The sequence below is a fragment of the Phoca vitulina genome, unplaced genomic scaffold (assembly GCF_004348235.1).
Source record: "Phoca vitulina isolate PV1807 unplaced genomic scaffold, GSC_HSeal_1.0 scaffold44, whole genome shotgun sequence".
In the NCBI taxonomy this organism is placed as follows: Eukaryota; Metazoa; Chordata; class Mammalia; order Carnivora; family Phocidae; genus Phoca; species Phoca vitulina.
This window is the reverse complement of record NW_022589747.1, coordinates 1860064-1881851: the sequence shown is the minus strand read 5'-3', so window position 1 is coordinate 1881851 and position 21788 is coordinate 1860064. Positions and strand designations below refer to the sequence as shown.

The 21788-nt window shown below is 58.6% G+C and overlaps 1 protein-coding gene across 8 annotated transcripts in view; it reads left to right on the top strand.

Annotated features, from left to right (window-relative positions):
* The window catches only part of TNS3 (tensin 3), a 213764-nt gene that overhangs the window by 137483 nt on the left and 54493 nt on the right, over positions 1-21788 (top strand). For all 8 annotated transcript variants that reach the window (XM_032430625.1, XM_032430620.1, XM_032430623.1 and 5 more), the window contains 3 exons: positions 9390-10643; positions 20676-20848; positions 21624-21750. In XM_032430625.1, the coding sequence (XP_032286516.1) occupies positions 9390-10643; positions 20676-20848; positions 21624-21750 (1554 nt within the window). The remainder of the gene's footprint in view (positions 1-9389; positions 10644-20675; positions 20849-21623; positions 21751-21788) is intronic.

The window sequence follows — 21788 nt, the reverse complement described above, 5'->3', positions numbered from 1 at the left end:
ATGCAGAGTGGGCTCTAACCTGGCAAGACCCCAAACGCTCCGGAGAACACCCAGCTCTCATTTCTTTCCTTTCCATGCAAACTCTTGGAAGAGAAAACACTAGGTGCCCAGTCCTTTCCGTGACGACAGCGATGGAGGTAATTGCAGAGTGCGCACACTGAGGTCCCTCAACGGCAAGTGGATTAGTCAGTGTCCTTCCTTGGCGCCAGGTTGAATAGATCTTCTTGCTCAGAGTGCGTTACGTTCTAATAGAAGGGATCCTTTCTCCCTGGTGAGAGCTGGTTTGTGGGGGGTGGGCGCTGCCCCATCTGCGCTGACCGCCCGGCGGTGTCCCTCCTCGGGCTGACGGAGCGGCGACACGGGTAAGGGCTCTGGGCTGTGCTGGTCTGCGCGCGCACGTTCTGTTCACTTACGGGGGAGGAGCGCGAGGTCTCACCACGCGGCCACGCAGCCAGGATGGGGCGTCAACTGGTGCAGCAGGTGCGGAGGCCCGAAATCTGGTGGAACCAGGGAGGGGAGGGGTGGAAGGACACCGAGCAGGATGTGCCCTGTGTGATGAGCACTGAGGAGCTGGAAAGGGAGGAACAGCCTCGGCGTGGAAGGATGCCGGGCAGAGATGTGCTAGCCGACAGTTTGAGGGACACCAGCCGTGCTCAGACCCTGGTTTGTCAGCCGTCAGCCGGGGCAGGTTGGTGCTGGCTCCCCGCACGGGCTGGAGGCGTGGAAGGCTGAGGTCTGGCCGTGTGGCTCCTGAGGAGCCCGTTCTCCGCCTCCTCAGCCTCCAGAGTTCAAATTTCACTAAACCTGATTGCACGAAACCCCGCCCTTGTGTTTACATTGCCCTGGCCTTTTTGTGGAATCAGAGTCCCCAGCTTAGCCCAGAAGGTCTTCCACCTTGTGCAGTAGCCCCAGAGGGCGGCCGGGGCCCTGCAGGGGAGGCACACCTCCACTCTGCGTGCGCGGGAGGCTGCTGTTCTGGGGGTGAAGGCTTTCTGCATGGAAGAGTGGGGCCCCCGGGTGCAGCCCAGACACGCTGCTGGGCTGTTTGGAAGGAAGGTAAGCAGGGAGCGTGTGCGCCCAGGTTGCACGGGTGGGTGTGTGTGTGTGTGTGTGCACGTGTGGCCTCTGCAGGGCTTCATAGACCAGCGTCAGAGCCCGGCGCTTCCCTGAGACGCGCAAAGCAGACCACCAGAGGCACAGACGGTGCTCCCGGGAAGACCGGACCTCCAGGGTTGAAGGAATCAGTGGAGCGCAGGCTGGCCGAGGGAAGCCGGTTCGCGGGTGAGCGTCTTCCTTGTGTGCGTCTTCTCTGGGAGAGACAGGGCAGTGGTGGCTTGGAAGGGGGTTCATGCCCGGCCCAGGTGAGCCCTGATTCGGCCGCCACGGTCGCCTGTCCTCCTGGCCCACTGGGTCTGGAATGTGTTTTCAGTTAGGAGTGCCCACGGGGGAACGGGTCAGAGGCTCCCCAGATAAGCGCCCTGGGTGTGACAGGCCTGCGCCGGGGCGTTGGCTGGGAGCGGTGCCGTGCCATCGTGGGGGGCGGGGCGCTGCGTGCCCCAGTGCCCTGTGCCACAGTGCGCTGAGCCTGGCCGGGGACAGGCGGGAGCACCCGGAGTCCTGGCGGCCCTGGCTGTGAGCCGCTGCGCCCTGCGGTGGGCGCGCCCCTTCCCGGAGAGGCGGCTCCCCGCAGACTTCCCGGTTGGAATGCTTCGCTCCGGCTGTCTCTCTGTCTCTTTTTTTTTTCCCTCCTACTCTCCGTTTCTCCAAGAATTTACAGCCTGCCTCCTTTCTAGAGAACGTTTGGCCAGAGCTCCTCTTGGCTCCGGAGGGAGCGATTTCCAACAGCCCGGCTTGGCAGGCGAGGTGCTCCTGCCTTCCTCCTGCAGGCGCCTTCCAGCCTTGCGGGGGCGGGAGGGGTTCGGATCTGAGTCTGGGGGCCCGGGCAGCGCTCACTCTCGAGGTGAGAAGGCACAGTCCGAGAAGCCCCGTCCCGCGAGGCAAGTATTTCTGGGGGCCCGGGGTGAGAAGCTGGGTTTCCTTTCGTGCCCCTGTGGTTCCTCGCATCTGCTGCTTTTTGCAAAACAGAAGCTAAGGTAGAGGAAAAGGGTGGTTTTCATATCACCTGTGACATATCAGACTCGTCGCATGTCTGCTTTCGGGGATGAGAGGTCATGTTCTCAAAGGCCTAAGTGTGGTCATCGCTTTTGGCTCTTAATTGACACTGGAATGAGAAGTAATTCGATATAAATGCAGGGCAGCCTTTAATTAGCACAGAGGCAGGATCCTGTTTGAATAAAATAAAAGCAGACCTCATTTCGGGAGAGGTTTACAAGGGCTGCGGTGCCGCACGCCCAAGAGGAGAGACAGGTCTCTGCGTGGGTGACTTGGTGCTTCCCAGAATCCCCGGGAAGGACACCTTCCTGGCCACCCACTTCTCTCGCTTGTGAAGAGCGGCCCACAGCCCCCCGCAGTCCCCCGAGGGAGGAGGCGTCCTGGGGACACTTCCAAGACCACCCGCGTCTCCTCTCCGAGCCAGAGGATGCCTGGGGTCCCCCACCTGCTCACCCCGGTCCCCTGCTCTGGGCCCATCCCCCTCTAGGGTGCCTTGCTAGGTGGCGAGCCCTCTGGGCCCCAGAGGCTGGGATCTGGGGGCACCGTCTGTATGACGCAGTGGACCCCGAGACACTCGCCGGACGCCAGAGGTGCGGATGCAAGTGGGTGTCACTGCAGGGTCCATTCTCAGAATAGAAAGCTGGGCAGCTCATCGCCGCCACTGCATCTGGTGGCCAGAGTCCAGGCAGCAGGTGCAGGAAACAGGGTCTCTAACCACCTGGGCGCGGGACGCCGCGTTACAGCTGCTGACAGCTGGAGGCAGCCGCTCCGACGTAGGGCCGTGCCGGGGGGTGTTTAGGACAGTCGGCGTTGGCAGTTTGGGTCAGGTCAGACGATGACTTATGGAACTTTTGGAGAAATTCTAAAATTCCAGCTTTTACTTTAGATTTCTATGAAAAATCTGTTTTTCAACTTAATTCCCGCAGGATAAGGTCGGTTGAGCTGAGTTACGCCTACTCCTTAACCAGATATGCTCTTACTCCCCAAGCTCTGGGCCCACAGAAGGCAGGCCCGAAGTGTAGCCGATTCCGGAATCCGTCACCAGGGCAGGAAGGGGACGTGCAGGGACAGCGTTCACCTTTGTGTTGGTCTCGTGAGATACCCCCCGTGATCTCTGGGGGGCTCTCCTTGAACTCTCCTTTGCTGGGTCACTTCTGCACAGATAAGGAAAGTGAGGTCAGAGAGGTTGAGTAACTCACCCAAGGTCACACAGCTGTGGTCAGGATTTTTAATCAGGATTCGAGCCCAGATGGATTGTGGCAGAAAGCCTGGAAGGGAGTGGAGACGTGCTCGTCAATCAGTTATCCTAAGGAGAGGAGCGTTTTGAGCACCTCCTGAGGTCTAGGAGGAGGAAGGAAGGTCCCAGAAGAGAGGTGGGGGGAGGGAGCCACTATAGGTTGGGCTCATGGTGCACCGAGTTTCTTTTCGTCTTGATTTCACGACTGGTTTTGATCCAGGCATCCCTCACCTCTGGTAAAACGAACTCTGTTCAGCCTGCAGTTGACTTTCTGTCCCCAAACTCCCACCACAGCCAAAATACAGGACATTTCTGTGCTCCGAATCACCCCTGGTGCCCCTCCGCACCTCCCCTCTCTGCCCCAGAAGGTCAGGCGGGAGGTGTGTGACTGCACGTGAAGGTGGATGCAGGGGCGGGGTCCTCTTTCTCCTTCTTTGCTGGGAAACCTGCACGGGGCAGGTGGGGACATGGCGATGAGGTGGTTGGTCTGGCTGTGTGGCCTGAGGGAGTCACGTGGAGGGGAGCTGGAGAGAGCCTCGTGGGCCGCGGGGAGGCAGCGGTGACCGTCCCCAGCCAGGTGGGTCAGGGCGAGGAGGGAGCCTTCCCTTTCCCAGGGGCTCCTGCCCCCATGGGCTGTGGCCGCCACGGGAGGGAACCGGTCACGACTGTGGCACAGGAGCCCACGGTCTGCCTGGGCGCGCGCCGCTCTGCAGCCTAGCAAGGGGACACAGAAGTACCACCGCCCACCCAGCAGCCACGGAATGGGGGACTCAGCGGACCAGGAGCCGCGTCAGGAGCTAGGGAGGAGAGCACGGCGCCCAGGTGGTTCCCGAGGAGGGAGTGCAGTGTGTGGGGGGAAACTGCACAGAAAACATCCAGGCGAATTCCTTTTCTAAATTAAATTGCTAATTTCACCGAGGCGGTTGGTTTAGGATTCCAGTGTCTTCAAAGATTGGGAAGCACGGACCTGGGGGGCAGGACGGAGGTCAGGGTGCGTCCCGGAATGCTCTCTCCCATGCGATGCTGTCCAGCCTATGTGAGCCTCTGTGTTCTCATCTGCAAAACGGGTTTTCCGATTCCTGCTTTGCAGCATTGCTTTGGGAATTCAGTGAGCTCCATCCGTGGGGCATCACCCCCTCCTCCTCCACATATAGAGGCTTGGTCTTCAGAATGTCATCCCGTTTGCTGGAGGACATCTCCGCATCTCTGTTCTTCTGCGGACACAGCCTCCCCTGACAGCCACCACCCTGGACGCGCGCGCCTCCTCGCATCCTGCTCCCTCCTTCTGCCCCTGTCCACCCATCGGATGCCTGAGATGTGCCCGCCACCCCGTCTCCTCTTGCTTCTGTCCTCGTACCCCGGCCTGGTCTGTCCTGAGCGCGCAGTAGGGATTCTGCGGAGTCCTCCTCTTGCATCTGTGTTAGCAGCTCGCGGCTGGGGCGAGTGCGTGGTTCCCTCGGGCGGACAGGCCTCGGCAGTTTCCGCTTGTCTCCGTTGAAGACTTGCAGGGAGGCCCCTGTTAGCTCTTCTGAAATGAGAACTGGCTTTGTAAGCGAGCCTGACGCGATCGTAGCAGGTGAGATCCGTGGTCAGGCCGCGGGAGACAGAAGGGAGTCCAGGGCGCTAAATCAACCTGTCAGGTTTGGCCTCTGGTTGGAATGGACTCCTGTTGGAAGCGGGACCAGCAGGCGGCTGAACCAGTCACAGATCCGCCTGGAAGGAGGCGGAGTGGGGGTTCAGCCGACCCTTTGGCTAATTTTTGACACACGTGTAAGCACAGGTGGGGGTTGCTTAATCTGTTAATATTTTGGTCTCCCCCATTTTCTTGCATTCTTTTTGAAATGCGTGGAGTGCCTGCTCCCTCCTTGTGGGAACGCCCCCCTCAAGGTCAGGTGGGCGGGGCTGGGGCTGGGGCGGGGTCTGCGGCCTCCGCACTGCTCTGCCGGTGTTGTCTTCCTTCTTGTTCTTTTCCACATGATAAACCGTCCTGCTGTGTCATGCAGCCCTAATCAGAGCTGTATGTACATTCGCTTGATTTTTAACTAGGCCCTGGCTGCCTCCTTTTGAAAGGAGCCCTGGGTTCTGGCCGGTGGAGGGGTGGAGGCAGAGAGAAGGGAAAGGTGACACGGAGGGGGAATGGCTGGGGGCAGGGGGCGCTGGGCCAGTGAAGGCTGTCGTCCCCGTGTCCCCAACCGAAAAGCTGTAGGCAGAGTAAGCCCCTGGCTGCACCTTCTAGAATTCTCCGTCCTTGCCCCCACACCCACCCCACAGGGGCCACTCTGTAGCGACTGGGTTTGGAGATGGGTTTGGAGAAGGTGCAGAGCTTCGAAGCCCGGAGCCTCCTTCCCTGGAGGGGCCATGCCCTCCCTGACCCCCGGGGTTGGTGGTGGCACCGGGGACCTGGGACCCCAGCCCGAGTCTGGGCTGTGCCTGGGCCCTGGAATAATACTTTCCACCTGTCTTCCAGACCCCGGCCACATGCCAAGGGGCCCTCTGCCATCACTAAACAAGGGTGCCCCTAAGGTTTGAGCAAAGCCCCTTGGGGCTCCGCACAGTGGGGACAAGGCTCCTGTTAGTTTCCTGGGGAGGGTTCGGCAGGCGGCTGCGCGAGCCCCTGAGTGCAGTGTCCACGCCGGGTGTCGGGAAGCACAGCAGCGGCCCCGCGCAGAGGAGCTGGTCCTTTCCCGCGTGCGGCTCAGGGGCAGGCCGCCCGCAGGTGGGAAGACTCAGCTGTGCGGGTTTGAGCAAGGGGAAGGCAAGCTGGTGCGGGAGACGGGAGTGGCAAAGACACCGTGCCGTTGTTACGCACCCACTGCGTGCCCCCCACATTGTCACACACCTGGGCCAGCGCCCCGGGACTTTTGGGCGACCCTTGGGCGTCTGGCCCGGCCGGCTGCCGATGGGCACATTGGGCCAGCTGTATGTTAAGCACGTGTGTGTTCTTGGGCGTGTTGGAGCCTCGGTGTGGGCGACCTGGGGTGCCTCTGCGGCGTGCAGACCAGCCGGCCGCGTCAGGAGCCGTGGCTGTCGCGGGCCAGGCTCGCGGTGGGGGCCCCGGGGCCGCAGGCGCTTCTGCCCTCAGGCCTGATGCTCTGTGTTTGTTTCGGGCTGGTTGGTGTTTTCAGTTCTTTGGCCCACTAAGGTAGAGGAACTTTCCAGAACAGCTCCCCAGTCTTTCTTGTGTGAGAACATGCTCGAACACTGGTTCTCTTAGTTACTCAGTGCCCACCGGGTACCAGGGTCTGTTCCCTAGTTTGGGGGATGGCACAGGTGCTCAAGCCCCCAGCCCCCCGGAGCCTGTGTTCCCGTGGGGGACACAGTGTGTCTGGATGTGGGTGTGCCGAGGACGGAAGCCCCCCAGGGAAGCCCTGCTGAGGAGGGGCGGAGCCAGGACAGAGAGCAGTGGAGGCAGAGAACAGCAAGAGCAAAGGCCCTGGGGCAGGCGCAGGTGTGTGAGTGCTGGGGTCTGGGAGCAGCAAGGTCAGGCCGGACATGAGGCCTGGAGGCAGTGCTGGGCTCCATCCACCCTGGACAGAGCTCTTCTTAGTGATTATGGCCTGCTGGTCACCGCACTAAAGATTGGGATAATCACTCTATTTCGTAAATGAGGAACCAGGGGCTGGAACAGTCTCAGTATGAGCTGAAGGCACAGAGCATAAATGCAGGATGGGAATGCAGGCCATTGCGTTCCTCCCACTGAAACACCAGTCCGGTTCTTTCTTGTGATAGTGGATAGAAACGTTGCTCAGAGTACAGGGTGGGGGCCAGACGCCCCTTCCCCTTCCCTCGTCCTGTGGCCAACGCCCCCCCCCCAAGATCACAAGTGGGTGCGTCTGGGGGCACATCCCGTGCCTTTGGGAAGGTCCGAGCTCCTACAAAGGGATCGCAGGTTTGGGCGGGTCTGTCTTGGGGCTTCACGGATGTGGATCCTGTTCCTTCCCTGGAGATGTAACGTGCGTCCTGTAATCCGTGTGCATGGTGGGGAATTCAGGTGAGAGCCCGTGCTGGAGTTTGTCTGCATCCCATCCCGGTGCTGCCCGTGGGAAGGCCCCTGAGTGGCCCCCCCTTCCGCCCCCCAGAGCTGCAGATCCGATGTCCTGAGTGCTGGGCCTTGCGCAGAGTGTTGGGTCTGCGATAACCACGGAGCTTTAACACGTTTGTTATTCTCTTGCGATGGCTCCTGCTAATAAAAATAATGATAGGGGTACTCGGGACTCCCCAGGCAAGGGGATTTCCTGCCCTTCACCACATCGTGCAGACTCTTCCTCGTGGTGCTGGCCAAGGGCTTCTAACTCAGGGCGATTAATGGGCACTTTTGCCTAGTGTCCCATTTTAAATTAGAAGAACTTCTGTACCACTCCTTCCTGGGTTCCTTTTTTGTTGTTTGAGTCATGGTGTCCGTGCGTTTAATTGGGATTTAGGGAGAAGGACGTAGAAGTCACAGTTGCGGCGGCATGAGATGCACGTCTAGAATTCACGGATGCCCGCCTGGCTGTGCTCCGAGCCCTCCGGCACCGTCCTGGTGGGGTCTGATTCGCACAGAGCAGAGCCCGGGCTGAGAGCCGCCCCTGGCCTTGCGCTCTGCTGATGGAGGGAAGGCGTGCGCTCGGTGGGGCTTACGGAGGTGGGCACCTCCTGGTGCCGGGGGCGGGGTGTCTCCCACAGAAGCCGAGTTGAACGCATGTTTTTTCAGGCCTCTCATCTGGGAGCCGTGGGACTCGGGGTCTCTGCAGGGTCCTCTGGCGTGGATCCCACAGAGCCGCCTTTCCGCTGGTGCCCAGGATCCAACAGGCCTGGGTTCTGGTCCCACCTCCGCCTCCCAGCAGGTTCCTGACCTTGGCCAGTTTCAGATTCTCGTGGAGCGTCAGCTCTGTATGTTTGAGAAAGGAACACGTTTGTTCACTAGACAGGCTGTCCTGCGATAATCAGAGCGAGCTGACGCTTGCCCTCTAGCAGGTGCTCAGGAATGCAGCTAGCGTCGCCCTGATGACCCCGAGTCTGAGTGCAGCCCCTGCCCGTCGAGCTCCCACCACCGGGTGTCGTTCTCGGGCGCTTGGTGTATTTACGGGATCTTGTGGGTCATCCCCCCACCCCGCTCTGCTTTAGATGCGGGTCGATGGGGTTGCACACTGCCTTTGTCCTGCTTCTCCTGGGCACAGCTGAAATAGGAAGGAAGCCCGGGGTCACGCATGCCATCCACACAAGAGTCCCCGATACCCCGCACGTCTTGGTCCTGTCTCGTCACCCCAGCATTTCCAAAACCGCTGGGAGCCGCTGACCATGCTGGAGCCCGGAGCCTGAGTCCAGGGCAGGTTCCTCCGGAGGCCCAGTTGCCGCGGGCACACGGTGGCTCCCAGGTGCCCAAAGAGCGTGGGCGCCACCCTCGGCCGCCCCCTTGTTGCACTCTGCCGTGTCACCGTGGGAAACCACATCTTCCCGCCCCCACTCGCGGCCTGGCTCGTCTTTCCCGACTGTCCTGGCGGGCGGAGGCCAGTGCACAAAGATGTTCCCGGTGTCCTGGGTCCTGCTGTGCCTTCATCGGGCCTTCTCTGTGGAGGGACGCTGCGCTGTCGAGAAGTCTGGAAGCCTGGAGATGGGTTTCTGCCTCTCTCCCCGTGAGAGTCAGGGCCCTGCCTGTCTCCTGCACCCCACGCCCCACTTCTTCACTCCTGGGGGTTTTGGAGCTCAGCTGTGCTCAGCATTCAGGCAAATGACGAAATTAACTCTGAACCCTCAGGGCAAGATGACTCCCCAGTGCAGAGAATCCAGAAGGTTCTCTAAGTGATGGTTCTCTTTGCACAAAAAGGCAGAAAGGGTCCTGGGTCCTGAAGCTATTGGACTATCTGAATTGCTTTTGCTGATGCTCATGTTGCCGGGGCACAGATAGACTTTTGGGGTCATAGAGAAGTACTCGTTCCGATTATGGTGAGCTGTCTGTTAGGAGTTCATTTGTTCGGGCAGATGCACACACATCTCCCGAGAGCCCGAAGCCCCCTTTTCCAGCCTTGACTTACCGCCCGTCTCCCGTTTTTTCCCCCAGTGCTGCACATGCAGGGCCCCGTCGATGGCAGTCTTTATGCCAAGGTGAGGAAGAAGAGCGCCTCGGATCCCGGTGTCCCCGGAGGGCCCCCTGCTGTCCCCGCCGCCGGCAGCCCAGACCACGGCGATCACACCCTGTCGGTCAGCAGTGACTCCGGCCACTCCACCGCCTCTGTCAGGACCGACAGGACCGAGGAGCACCTTGCCGTGGGGCCGAGGCGGGGCCTGAGCCCCCAGGAGAAGGCCGAGCTGGACCAGCTGCTCAGCGGCTTTGGCCTGGAAGATTCTGGAAGCCCCATCAAGGATATGACCGATGCTCCCAGCAAGTACAGCGGGACACGCCACGTCGTACCTGCTCAGGTGCACGTGAACGGGGACGCCACGCTCAAGGACCGGGAGACGGACATCCTGGACGACGAGATGCCCGGCCATGACCTGCACAGCGTGGATAGCATCGGAACCCTGTCCTCCTCGGAGGGCCACCCGTCGGCCCACCTGGGCCCCTTCACCTGCCATCAGAGCAGCCAGAACTCCCTCCTGTCGGACGGGTTTGGCAGCAACCCCAGCGAGGATGCCCACGGCAGCCTCGCCCCCGACCTGAGCCTCGGCGTGGACCCCCTGTACGAGCGGGAGCGGGCGTTCGGGATCCGAGACTCCAAGCACCCGCAGCCGGTGCTCCGGAGGCCCTCTGTGTCCGCCCAGACGCAGGCCTACGGACAGAGCGGCTACTCCACGCAGACCTGGGTGCACCAGCAGCAGATGGTGGCCGCCCACCAGTATAGCTTCGCTCCCGACGCCGAGGCCAGGCTCGCCGGCCGCGGCCCGGAGGACGGCTCCGGCCTGGTGCAGGCCCAGCCCAGGGTTCCGGTCACCCCCACCCGGGGGGCGGGCGGCAGAGTGGCCCTCCAGAGGGGCATGGGCCCCGCACCCCATGTCCCCGATGCGCAGCGGCCCCCTCCCGGCAAAGCGTTCAAGCCCAGATTTCCAGACGTCAGAGTCGTGAACGGGACTGGACCGGAGCCGAGCGCGGACCCCTCCCCAGGCTCACCCACCCTGGACATCGACCAGTCCATTGAGCAGCTCAACAGGCTCATCTTGGAGCTGGACCCTACTTTTGAGCCCATCCCCACCCACATGAACACGCCGGGCAGCCAGGCTAACGGCGCCATGCCCCCCGACAGCGTGGGCGGCAGGCTGCGGGCGAGCGGCCTGCAGGACGCGGGAGAGGGCCCGGGCAGGGCCTCCGTGCGGCAAGGTGAGCGGGAGTCCCACGGGATGCACACTTGTCTGCCTCTGTGTCTTATGGGACGGGGCCTTGCAGAGGAGTGCCGGGCTCATCCTGGGTCTGGGGGAGGGCAGCAGAGGCGATAGGGGGGCCCCTGGGCACAGCCTTGTGGGGACAGGTCAGCAGCTGTGCACCTAGCTGGCTTTGCAGGGAGTGGGGGGCTGCTCATGGGTCCGGCAGGCCCCAGAGGGTGGAAGACTCAGGAGTGGGGAAGGATGGCGCGGATGAGGGAATCCCAACATGGGTCCCCACATTCATGAAGCCAGACACCCGGAGGGCACTGCTTGTCCATTACAGCCGCCCCAGCCGGCCCTGGTCCCTGCACCACACGTTCCAGGGATGAGGGCCTTGCAGACCTCCTGAGTCAGCACGGCCCCACCGCTGCAGGGGTGCACCGAGCCCCCCACAGGGACTGTGCCCCTCATGTTGGGATGGGGTCTGTGACTTGCTGTCCGTGTCGGGGAGGCATAAAGCTGTGGGGCCCCAGAGAGCTGGCCAGGTGTGCGTGGGGACCAGCCAGCAGGCAGAGGGTGCTGGAACGGAGGGAGGGGGTCAGGGGCAGGGAACAGTATGTGAAGGCCGCGTGGAGAAGGTGCTTCCCCACATAGAAGATGGAGCCCTGCGGGCATCCAAGCCGGGGAGCCACGGATGTCTGGGGAGGCTGAGGGGGCTGCGTTCTGGACACCTGTCCGCTCTTAGGCAGGGGCCTGGACTCAGAGGCCGCCTAAAGGCTGCGAGCATGGTGTCCACGTGAGGCCAGGCTCTCCTGCGTTGGAATGTCAGCAGGCTCCCTGGGTCCCTGTAGGAGTGAAGACAGGAGGAGTCACGAAGGAGGGCGCGCTGTCACCTCCCTGTCCTTCTGTGTCTGACCCTGAGTGCCACGCATCATGCTGAGCCCGTAACCCTGACGGACGGATTAACATTCACTGGCGGGGTTCTCTGGACCCCTTTCATCTCCTTAAGGCCCCTTGGCTGCAGGGACAGAGGCCCGTCTTAGAGTTGAGTTTTCGGAGGTGTCAGTAGATGAAGTGACCCGCCCAAGGTCACACGGGTCACATACAGTAGAGCAGAAAGAGATCTCTGGTCTGCACCCAGACACCCTGGCCGCTGCTGGTAGGAGGCCTGCTCCCGAGCAGCCATGAGCTGACTCTGAGGGAGTGGCTCCCGGCGTTGGGACGGGTGGAGCGTGGCGTGCGGCTCCAAAGTGAGGCTACGGCTTTCGTGAGCACCCAGCGGGGAAGGGCAGCCTGCCTGAGGCTTGCCCTGCATCGGCCACAAAGCTTGACAGTGTAGAGGTGTGCTCACAAGAGCCCACGAGCAGGCTTTGCCTCTCGTTCTGGGACATCTTGTCTTGGTAACAGTCCCTTCAAACGAAGGCTCATGTCTGTAGCTCTCAGACATTCAGATTGAGGCGAAAGGGAACTCTACCTCCCTGGTAGGTATAGAGAATACTGGAACCCCTTTGGTTTTTTTTTTTTTTTTAAAGATTTTATTTATTTATTTACATATGTATGTATGTATGTACGTACGTATGAACGAATGAATGACCTTGGGGGGAGAGAGAGAATGCATGTGCAGGGGAGGGGCAGAGGGAGAGATAATCTCAAGCAGACTCCATGCTGAGGGGAGCCCCAAGCAGGGCTCGATCCCAGGACCCTGAGATCATGACTGGAGCTGAGATCAAGAGTCGGACACTTAATGGACTGAGCCACCCAGGTGTCCCAGGACCCATTTGATTTTTAAACTTAAATGTCAGTATTTGTACTTCTCAGTTGGAAAAGGCTGGATCAGCCAGCAACAGAAAAAAAAATCACTAGATGGCGGGGGAGGTCCCAACAGGGTAGCTAACCAACTGGATTTGAGTCCTGGAACATTCCAGGCTTGGGGATGCAAGAAACCTGTGCTTTGAAGAACTTCCAGATCCCGAGCCTTGATGGGGAGGCCAGGGCTGCTGAGCTGAGCCACATGTGGCCAAGCAGGAGGGACCGGCAAGTCCGAAAGGCGCCATGGCATGCCCAGCTTGGTGGCCATCACCCCACACGTGCATCATGTCTGTGTCCCTGAGGCTTGGCCCCAAGGACACATGTCTGACCAGAGCCACCTTGAGTCTTGCTCAGACAGGAAAGGGGTGGGAAAGTTCCAAGGTGCTGTATCTTCCAGCAAGACCCTGCCTGGTCTGCCTTGTGTCTCAGGTGCACTCCTTGCTGTAAGGAATACCTGGGTGCAGGGACCTCAGCATCCAGAGGTGAGTAGGATCCCTCACTCTTTGTAGAATGTGTACCGATCGTAAGAAAGACCACCAGTCACCTAGTGGTAGGAAGTTGGGAGTGGCATTCCCCGGAGCTCCTTCTGGGGACTGCTATGTGTCCTTACAGCTCATGAGTGGCTGCACACCCACTGTGGGTCTGGTTATTTCTGAGAGGAAGATTCTATGGGAAAGCTAAGCATTTCCTAAGAAAGTCTGCTGGATACCAGCACTGTAGTCATGATGGTAATGGTGATGATGATGATGGTGCTAGTGGTGATGGTGACAGTGGTGGTCGTGGTGATGATGATGGTAATGATAGTGGAAATGGTGGTGATGGTGGTGATGGTGGTGCTAGTGGTGATGGTGACAGTGGTGGTGGTGGTGATGATGATGGTAATGATAGTGGAAATGGTGGTGATGATGGTGATGGTGGTGATGGTGACGGTGGTGGTGGTGATGATGATGACAGTGGTGATGGTGATAATGATGGTGATGATGGTGATGGTTGTGATGATGTTGATGGTGATATGGTAATGATGATGGTGGTGGTGATGGTAATGATGATGGTTATGATGATGGTGGTGGTGATGATGATGAGGGTGGTGATGGTGATGACGATGGTGATGGTGGCGATGATGGTGATGGTTGTGGTGATGGTGATGGTGATATGGTGATGATGGTGGTGGTGGTGATGATGGTAATGATGGTTATGATGATGGTGGTGGTGATAATGATGAGGGTGGTGATGGTGATGACGATGGTGATGGTGGCGATGGTGGTGATGGTGATGGTGATATGGTGATGATGATGATGGTGGTGATGATGGTAATGATGGTTATGATGATGATGGTGGTGATGATGATGAGGGTGGTGATGGTGACGATGATGGTGATGGTGGCGATGATGGTGATGGTGGTGGTGACCACTAGTGTAATAGGTGTTGATGATGACGGTAACAATTACGGTAAGCACTGTCACTCTGAATGCTTGTGCTGTCCCAGGCATTAGGTTTGAGCTTCTCTGAGTCACCCATGATCTTTATGCCTACCGTGGTATATAACCAGAGCTCCCGTCTGCCTGACTGTGCGTTCTGTGGCTGAGCCCCTATTCCACTCAACTCTAATTCTGCCACCAGCCAGAAAGCCCCTTTGTGTCCTGGCATTGGTGATGTTTGTCAGTAGAGGGGTGTGGTGCTGGCAGGAAGGGAGATGACTCTCCAAGGACCCATGTGGCTCTGCTGAATTCAAGAGGCTCATCACAGGACAGTGTAGGGAGCCTGTCCCTGCCCACAAGACAGGAAGAGTCGTCCAGAGGTGGCCTGTCAGAAAGCTTTCACCCCGTGAAAGGGGGTGAGTTGGGGGGGGAGTTGGGTTTTGGGGTGTTTCTGTGTCTCTTTGGCTCCCTCAGTCTGCTCTGACACCCTGGCTGTGTACCCCTCTGTGCAGCCCGGCACATAGGTAGGTTTCTCGGGTCACATCCTTTAAGTGGGGAGACTTTGCCTGATGATACCCAGGTAGCAAAGGAAATGACTCAATCTGTAAAATGTATGATCCCGCGGATGGCAGGAAGCCAGCTCCGTTTTTCCCATCCCTCCAGGGCTCCTTGCTTCACGTTGCCAAATATTTTGTTCATATTACATCAACCCCAGCCCACAATGACAGGATCCTGGCAGACCTCCCATTGTGTTTGTGGGACCCTGCTTCCGGCATTCTTCATGTTCATCTACAGACGTGGACATCCACCGCGTTAATACTCAACTGAGTCAGGGAACTCGTTTATACTCGGGAATTCAGAGCAATGAGAAGGAGCAGCTTGTATTTTAAGTAGGCTCCATGCCCAGCGCGGAGCCCAAGGTGGGGCTTGAACCCACGACCCTGAGATCAAGACCTGAGCTGAGATCAAGAGTCGGACACTTCCCCCACTGAGCCACCCAGGTGCCCTGAGAAGTAGCAACTTTAAATCATTGATTCTGGATAGCCCATCCATTGAAGTTAGATGTTAAACCCCCAACCAGAGGGATCTAGCATGAGAAGGGGAGGGTATGTGGGTGCTCAGAAACAGCCTGACATCATTGCCCTGCGCACCTTGTTTTCCATGGGAGAGACCCACAGATGTGCAGCAACCCAAGGTCACATCAGCACCAGGACGGCCGCCTCTGAGCAAGTCTGCAAGGCAAGGGGGCCTCAGCAAGAGCCCGGCAGTGGGGCCTTGCCCGTGGAGGTCTGGGAGGGGGCGGCCGCAGCTCCCACGCCCAGAGCAGCCCGATCCTACATATTAGGAGAAATGGAAGTGCCTGTTGCATTTTGGGTAGTGGGCGACACAGTGCATCCGTGGTGATTTTCTAAAGTCCCAAGTTCAGGGGCATCTGGATGGCTCAGTCATTAAGCACCTGTCTTCAGCTCAGGTCATGATCCCAGGGTCCTGGGATCGAGCCCCGCATTAGACTCCCTGCTCCACGGGAAGCCTGCTTCTCCCTCGCCCACTCCCCCTGCTTGTGTTCCCTCTCTCACTGTGTTTCTCTCTGTCAAATAAATAAATAAAATCTTTAAAAATAATAATAATAAAAAAAAGTCCCAAGTTCAGTGGTTTGTGCAGTGCACGTTGCAGTCAAGCTCATCCCCATTAGCGGTCAGTCCTGTCTCCCAGCCCCGGCCCCTGGCCGCCCCTAATCTGCCTTCCAACTCTGGGTTTGCCTATGCTGGGCATTTCATCTAAATGGAATTGTACGATGTGCGTCTGATTTCTTTCGCTGAGCATCTGCTTTTCCACGCTCATCCAGGTTGTAGCGTGTGTTAGAGCTTCATTCCTGTGTAAGGCTGATTGTATTCCACAGGGCGAGTGGACACAGTATGTATGTCCATTCATCCGGGTGTGGGTACTGTGAACATCTGTGTACAAGTGTTAGTCTGAATGTGTTCGGTTCTTTTTTGTTTTTTAAAGATTTTATTTGAGAGAGAGAGAAGGAGAGAGCGCACAAGCAGGGGGAGGGTCAGAGGGAGAAGCAGGCTCCCCGTGAGTGCGGAGCCCCACGTGGGGCTCGATCCCAGGACCCAGGATCATGACCTGAGCCAAAGGCGGACGCTTCACCGACCGAGCCACCCAGGCACCCCGAATGTTTTTTTTTTTTTTTTTAAAGATTTTATTTATTTATTTGAGAGAGAGAGAATGAGAGACAGAGAGCATGAGAGGGAGGAGGGTCAGAGGAAGAAGCAGACTCCCTGCCGAGCAGGGAGCCCGACGCGGGACTCGATCCCGGGACTCCAGGATCATGACCTGAGCCGAAGGCAGTTGCTTAACCAACTGAGCCACCCAGGCGCCCACCCCTGAATGTTTTTAATTCTTGAGTGGAACTGCTGGGCCACATGGCCCGTTTTTGTTTAAGGTGTCGAGGGACCACCCCCTCCATTGTTTGAAAGTTCGCTTTAGAGACCCCCTGGCCTCTGGCGTGGCTGGTTTGTTTCCCAAAGCTCTTGCCGTGGGTGTGCTAAGAACAGGTTGGTCCACACGGATGTGACCCCCTAATGGACACATGCACCATCACTTACAGACAGCTGTCGTTTGTTTAACCCGTGGGTAGAGGGTGGTAAGGTCCTCTGTGTCGGGATAGAGAGGTCATGACATCTCTAGCGGGGGTGGGCCTCGGGGTCATAGCTCTAGTCTTCATTTCTCCTCATAGCCCATCAGCCAGCTGGGCCTGCGGCCGCACCTGCCCACATCACCATCCACTGAGGGTGGTCCTGAAGGTGGACGGCTCTGATGACCGTCCTAGGTCAACGGTATGGTTGTGGGGCATCTGGGTGGCTCAGTCGGTGAAGCATCTGCATTCGGCTCAGGTCATGATCTCGGGGTCCTGGGATCGAGCCCTGCATCGGGCTCCTTGCTCAGGGCGGGAGTCTGCTTCTCCCTCTCTCTCTGCTGCGCCCCTGCTTGTGCTCGCTCTCTCCCCCGCCCAACAAATAAATAAATAAAATCTTTAAAAAAAAAAAAAAAAAAGCTACGGTTGCTAAAAGATGATGTATTTTTTTTTTAAATATTTTATTTATTTATTTGAGACAGAGAGAATGAGAGAGACAGAGCACATGAGAGGGGGGAGGGTCAGAGGGAGAAGCAGGCTCCCTGCCGAGCAGGGAGCCCGATGCGGGACTCGCGGGCTCGATCCAGGGACTCCAGGATCATGACCTGAGCCGAAGGCAGTCGCTTAACCAACTGAGCCACCCAGGCGCCCGCTAAAAGATGATGTATTTGAGGAGCAGGCCAGCAAGATCTAGTGGTTTGGGGAGGGGAAAGATCATTCAAAGGGAAAATAAATTCAAAGACGTAAGAGGGACCCGAAGCCAGGCACCAAGCTCTGCTGATAATGTGTCTTCAGTGAGTCGGGTAGCGATCTTGCCTTTTGGTCGCTGTGTGGCTTCTTACATTTTGCTTGAAGTCATATCTGATTTTGAGTAAGTGGTGGGAGGAGGATCGCCAACCTTTCCTATATTGGAAGGGCAGCCTTCTAGCTTTTTGGACATATCCTTTCCCTTTTAAGCGCGCCTTTGGGGAAGAAATGCGACCTAACCAAGCACTTCAGTGTTTCCCAGTGAAAAGGATTTGCAGTTTTGCAATCCCAAAGACAGGCTTGCCTTCCTCGGCCCCCTGGCCTCATTGTGCCGGTGACAGCCCACTCCCACGGGCTCTGGCGCTGGGATGGGTCCGGGGGGGGGGGGGCGGTGGACAGGGCTAGGCATTTCTAACAAACGTCTCCTAGCTCTTCGTGAATATACCCTGCAGGTGGCAGGGACAGGCCACCCCTGTGGCAGCTTAGGGAGAAATAAAGCTCCTCGAGCCATTCTGGGAACATTTAAGCTGGGCAGGTGGGCTTTTCACTTTCACTGTCATGCTGAGCAGATCCTTCGCCCTCTCCCACCCTCTCTTGAGAAGCTGCACGTGTCCAGTTGAATGAGCTGAACTGGGGAGGCCTCCCAAAACCGCGGGGCAGTGTTTGGCCATTGTTTGTCTTCACTCCTAGGAATGCGAGGGAGTTTCCAGAACCCACTGTGCATGCTTCTACGATGCAGCACTTCATTCTTCCACGGTTGTATAAAGATAAATAAATAGCTTCAGGGCACTTTGCCTTCTAGTGGCCCAGATGGAAGACAAAGGTTGTGTTCTCAGGGGTTTCCATCGACGCTCAAGGGCCGGAGTCTGTCCCCTTCGCTACACAGAGCAGTCACCTGGGAACGTTACCAGATGCGGAGACGGCTTCCTCCTCCGGAGGGCCGGCTTGGGTTGACCTGGGCGGGAATCGAGCGTCAGAATTATTTTAAATGCCCCCCCATACGTGGAACTCGGGGCTTGAAACCTGCCTCTGTGCTCAGCGTGGTCATGAGTTTGGGGGCCCTTGGGAAGTTGTTAAAAAAATGCCAGGCTCTGGGCCTCAGTCCCAGGGAAGGGGTGAGGTCTGCGTGCCAGGAATTTCAGTGCCATGCTAATGTGCGGCCAAGTTTGAGAACTGTTGTTCTGTACTTGTGGTTCTGCCTGGGCGTGCACCCTGCTCACCTGGAGGGCTGACCCCCGCTCGCTGAGGCGGGAGAGCCCCGCCCGAAGGTGGTTCGGATACGACCCGTTTCCAACCCCGTTGTGGAATTTGGAAGCTGTTCGGGAGTCTCGTGCCGGGGACCAGGGTGGTGACGGCTGGTCTGGGCTGTATTTCGACAGCACAGAGGAGGGGCTGGGACCCCAGCTTGTGAGTTGTCAAGCTCTTCACCTGTGGACAAGATCAGACAGTCCCCTCGAGAGGTCTGAATCGCCCTCGTGGAGTGTAAGGAAGATACAACGATCAGTGTATTTACCAACAGGTGCAGACTTGCCAAGGGGCTTCTGTTTTTTTTTCTTTTTAATCCAGTTTTTTAGTGAGTAATCTGAGCAGGTCACATCCTGCACCTCTGTTGACTCAGTGGCAAATTGGTGACAACCATGCTGATCTCCCAGGTCAGGCTGAATTTAGTCCTGGTGCCAAGAGCTTTGTGGGCACCCCATGGTCTTGACCTGAATCCTCTGCTTCCGTAGGGGCTCAGTGGGGGTGTCCGGGTACCCGAGACGAGGACTGTCCTCAGCACCCGGTAATTTCCCTGCCCTGGCCCTCACCACACCTTCTGGTGATGGCTGGTGTAAGTTGCATCCACCATAGACCGGTGACTGGGCGTGCCGGGGGCTTCTGTCCTGGTGCCGTGAGCTCTGCGGGGCCCAGTCACAGCCAGGCTCCATCCCTACATGTCCCCTGAATGACCGAATGACCCAGCCTGCAAACTCCTGCACCCCACACTGAATCCAAGCCTCCCGGAGCCTGGCTAAGGCTGAGCTGACCCAAGGTTTGCAGGCTCAGCGGGTGTATCCTGTCCTTGAACCCCAGCACCGCCCCTTCCCTGGGAATAGTGAATTTGCAAAAATGAGACACGTGGGTGTTTGGGAAAGGCAGCAAGGGGGCCTCCCGGGAACACCTGCCCCGCTGTAAGCCTGGGGAGGGGAGCCCCAAGGCCCAGGGTGTGTGGTGTCCTGTGGCAGGAGGAAAGGAGACCAGTTGAAGACCTGTGAATGCCCAGCAGAAGGGCCGTTGGGGTCAACGGGAGGGACAGGCTCACAGCACTCGGCAGAGGAAGACCGACTTGGCCCGATCCTCTGTGGGGACTGGGATTGTGGGTGGATGCGCGGGTTACCGGGGATTTTTGCGGATTTTGTGGTCCTGGGTTGCCGTGTTTTCTGCATTGATTCCAACGTCCTCTGTGACTGTGTGGGGCTGCTGAGGTCCCGGTGTCTTGGCTACTGGCTGGGAAGCAGCAGGGAGCAGGTGTATCTTAGCAGGTGGGCGGAGAGGGGCAGGGGCGTGTCTGAACAGGGGTGTAGGGCTGGGGCTGTGCAGGGAGGGATGGGGATGGGGGTGTCCAGGGCTCAGCACCCAGGCCCGTGGCCTGTGGGATGCCCCCAGAGGGAGCCTAGGGCTTGTTACCCCTTCTTCCCGTGGTCCTCAGAACGGACCCCTCCCCATGGAGGGCTGAGTGCACCCATTGTGCTGCTTTAGCTCGAGCCTTTCCTGCCTTCATTTGGTCTGTTTCCCTCTTTCCCGGATGTGACTTCTTCATTGAAAAAGAAAAACGGGGACATGGCCAGATGGATGTAGCTGATTCTTTAATACAGTTCGGAGAATAGGTTTGAAGTATTTCGCTATTCAACTCAAGTGAAGTCCAGGCATCTTGTTTTTCTGACTTTAAAAGTGATACATATCAGAGCACAGACCGCGGTCCAGCGTCGCGGCCACCAAAAGGCCACCAAAAATCCTCCGTGCACACTCAGCGAGGGGAGGGCGGGCTCCATCCTGACCTCAGGGTCTCGCCCTTGTGCTTCTTGAGCCCCTGCTGTGTGCGAGGCACCGGGAACCAGATGCACACAGATCCCTCCTGGGAATGATGCTGGGAGAAGCGGGAAATGAACAAAAGTGGGTTCCGATCGTGACAGGCTGGGACATCACACTCCGTGACAGAAGCCAGAGAGCAGAGGACACCCGGTGGATGATTCCGTTTATAGGAAACGTCCAGAACCGGCAAGACCAGAGGTCGCCAGGGGCAGGGGGAGGGGAACGGGCAGTGGTTGCTCTAATGTTCTGGAACTAGAAAAAATAAGAGTGTCAATTTGGGAAATTGTAGTCAGGTTTTAATTAAGGCCTCTGTCCTCTGCTGTGGGAAAAGCACCTGCAGCCCACGCGTTTCTCCTGTCAGGCTCCTCGGGGGACGAGCCGCTGGGCGGAAGGTTCCGGAAGCTGAGCCTCGGGCAGTATGACAACGATGCTGGGGGGCAGCCGGCCTTCTCCAAATGCGGATGGGCAAAGACCCCAGGTGCGGACCAGGCCGCAGGTCTGGTGCCTTTCCTGTCTCCAGCAGACGCCAAGGAGGTAGGCACCACCCCCTGAGCTGGACCAGCGCCCTTCCCGATCGCGGTCCCCTTACCACCCCGCCTCCCTCCCGTCTCGCAGGCAGGGGTGTGGTTGGGAGAGCCCAGGTGTGCAGCCCTACCCAGAAGGCACGGCGTGGCCACCGTGGGCTCCGTTGGGCCTCCGCTCCTGGACTGCGTGATGGGGGGAGGCGGGAGCATGCAGGTGGCTCGCGGGTCCACGGCGGTGGCCAAGGGGACACGGACTTCCCCAAGGTCTTGGGCCGCGGGAGGGAAGCGGGAAGAAAGTGGGTCAGCGTGGCTGTGGGCCCCGTGGTGGGATCCACGGAGCGTCTTCTAGGCTTTCATCAGAACGCAGTAAGATAGGTCGAACCCCGAACGATGGGCCCGTCCCCATCGGTGTTTTCATCGTGGTCGAGGCAGAAAGTGGGAGCCCAGAATAGCTTAGAAAAGCGATACCTGGATAAATCCTCTGTGTTTTCCTCTGTGCTGTGGTCTCACTGCCTGTGAGCACACACACCACAGGCAGGGATGATTTTGCCCTGTTCTCCACCGGGTGCGCGCCTCCCCACGGCCGGGCCATCTCTGCGGGCTCCGCGCAGCAGCAGGTGGATGGACCGCGGGGACTCCCTCTTCCTTTGAGTTGTTGAAGCTCTTCCCAGTGGCCGCCAGTGGCAGGGCCGTGCATGGGGACCCGGCCCCGTCCCCGCACCGGGGGTCAGCCCGGGCCCGCCGTCAGGAGGTGGCCTTCACCCGACTCCCTGTGCCAATTCCAGACGGTGGCCGCCGCGTACCCCCCAGACCCCAGCGGGATCAGCAGCAGGACCTTCACTCCAACCAAGGGCGGCTCTGACTCGGCCTCTCCCACGCCGGCGTTTCCCGTGTCTCCAGAAACACCGTATGGTAAGCCAGAAGCCGAGCCTGCAGCGGACAGCGGCTCC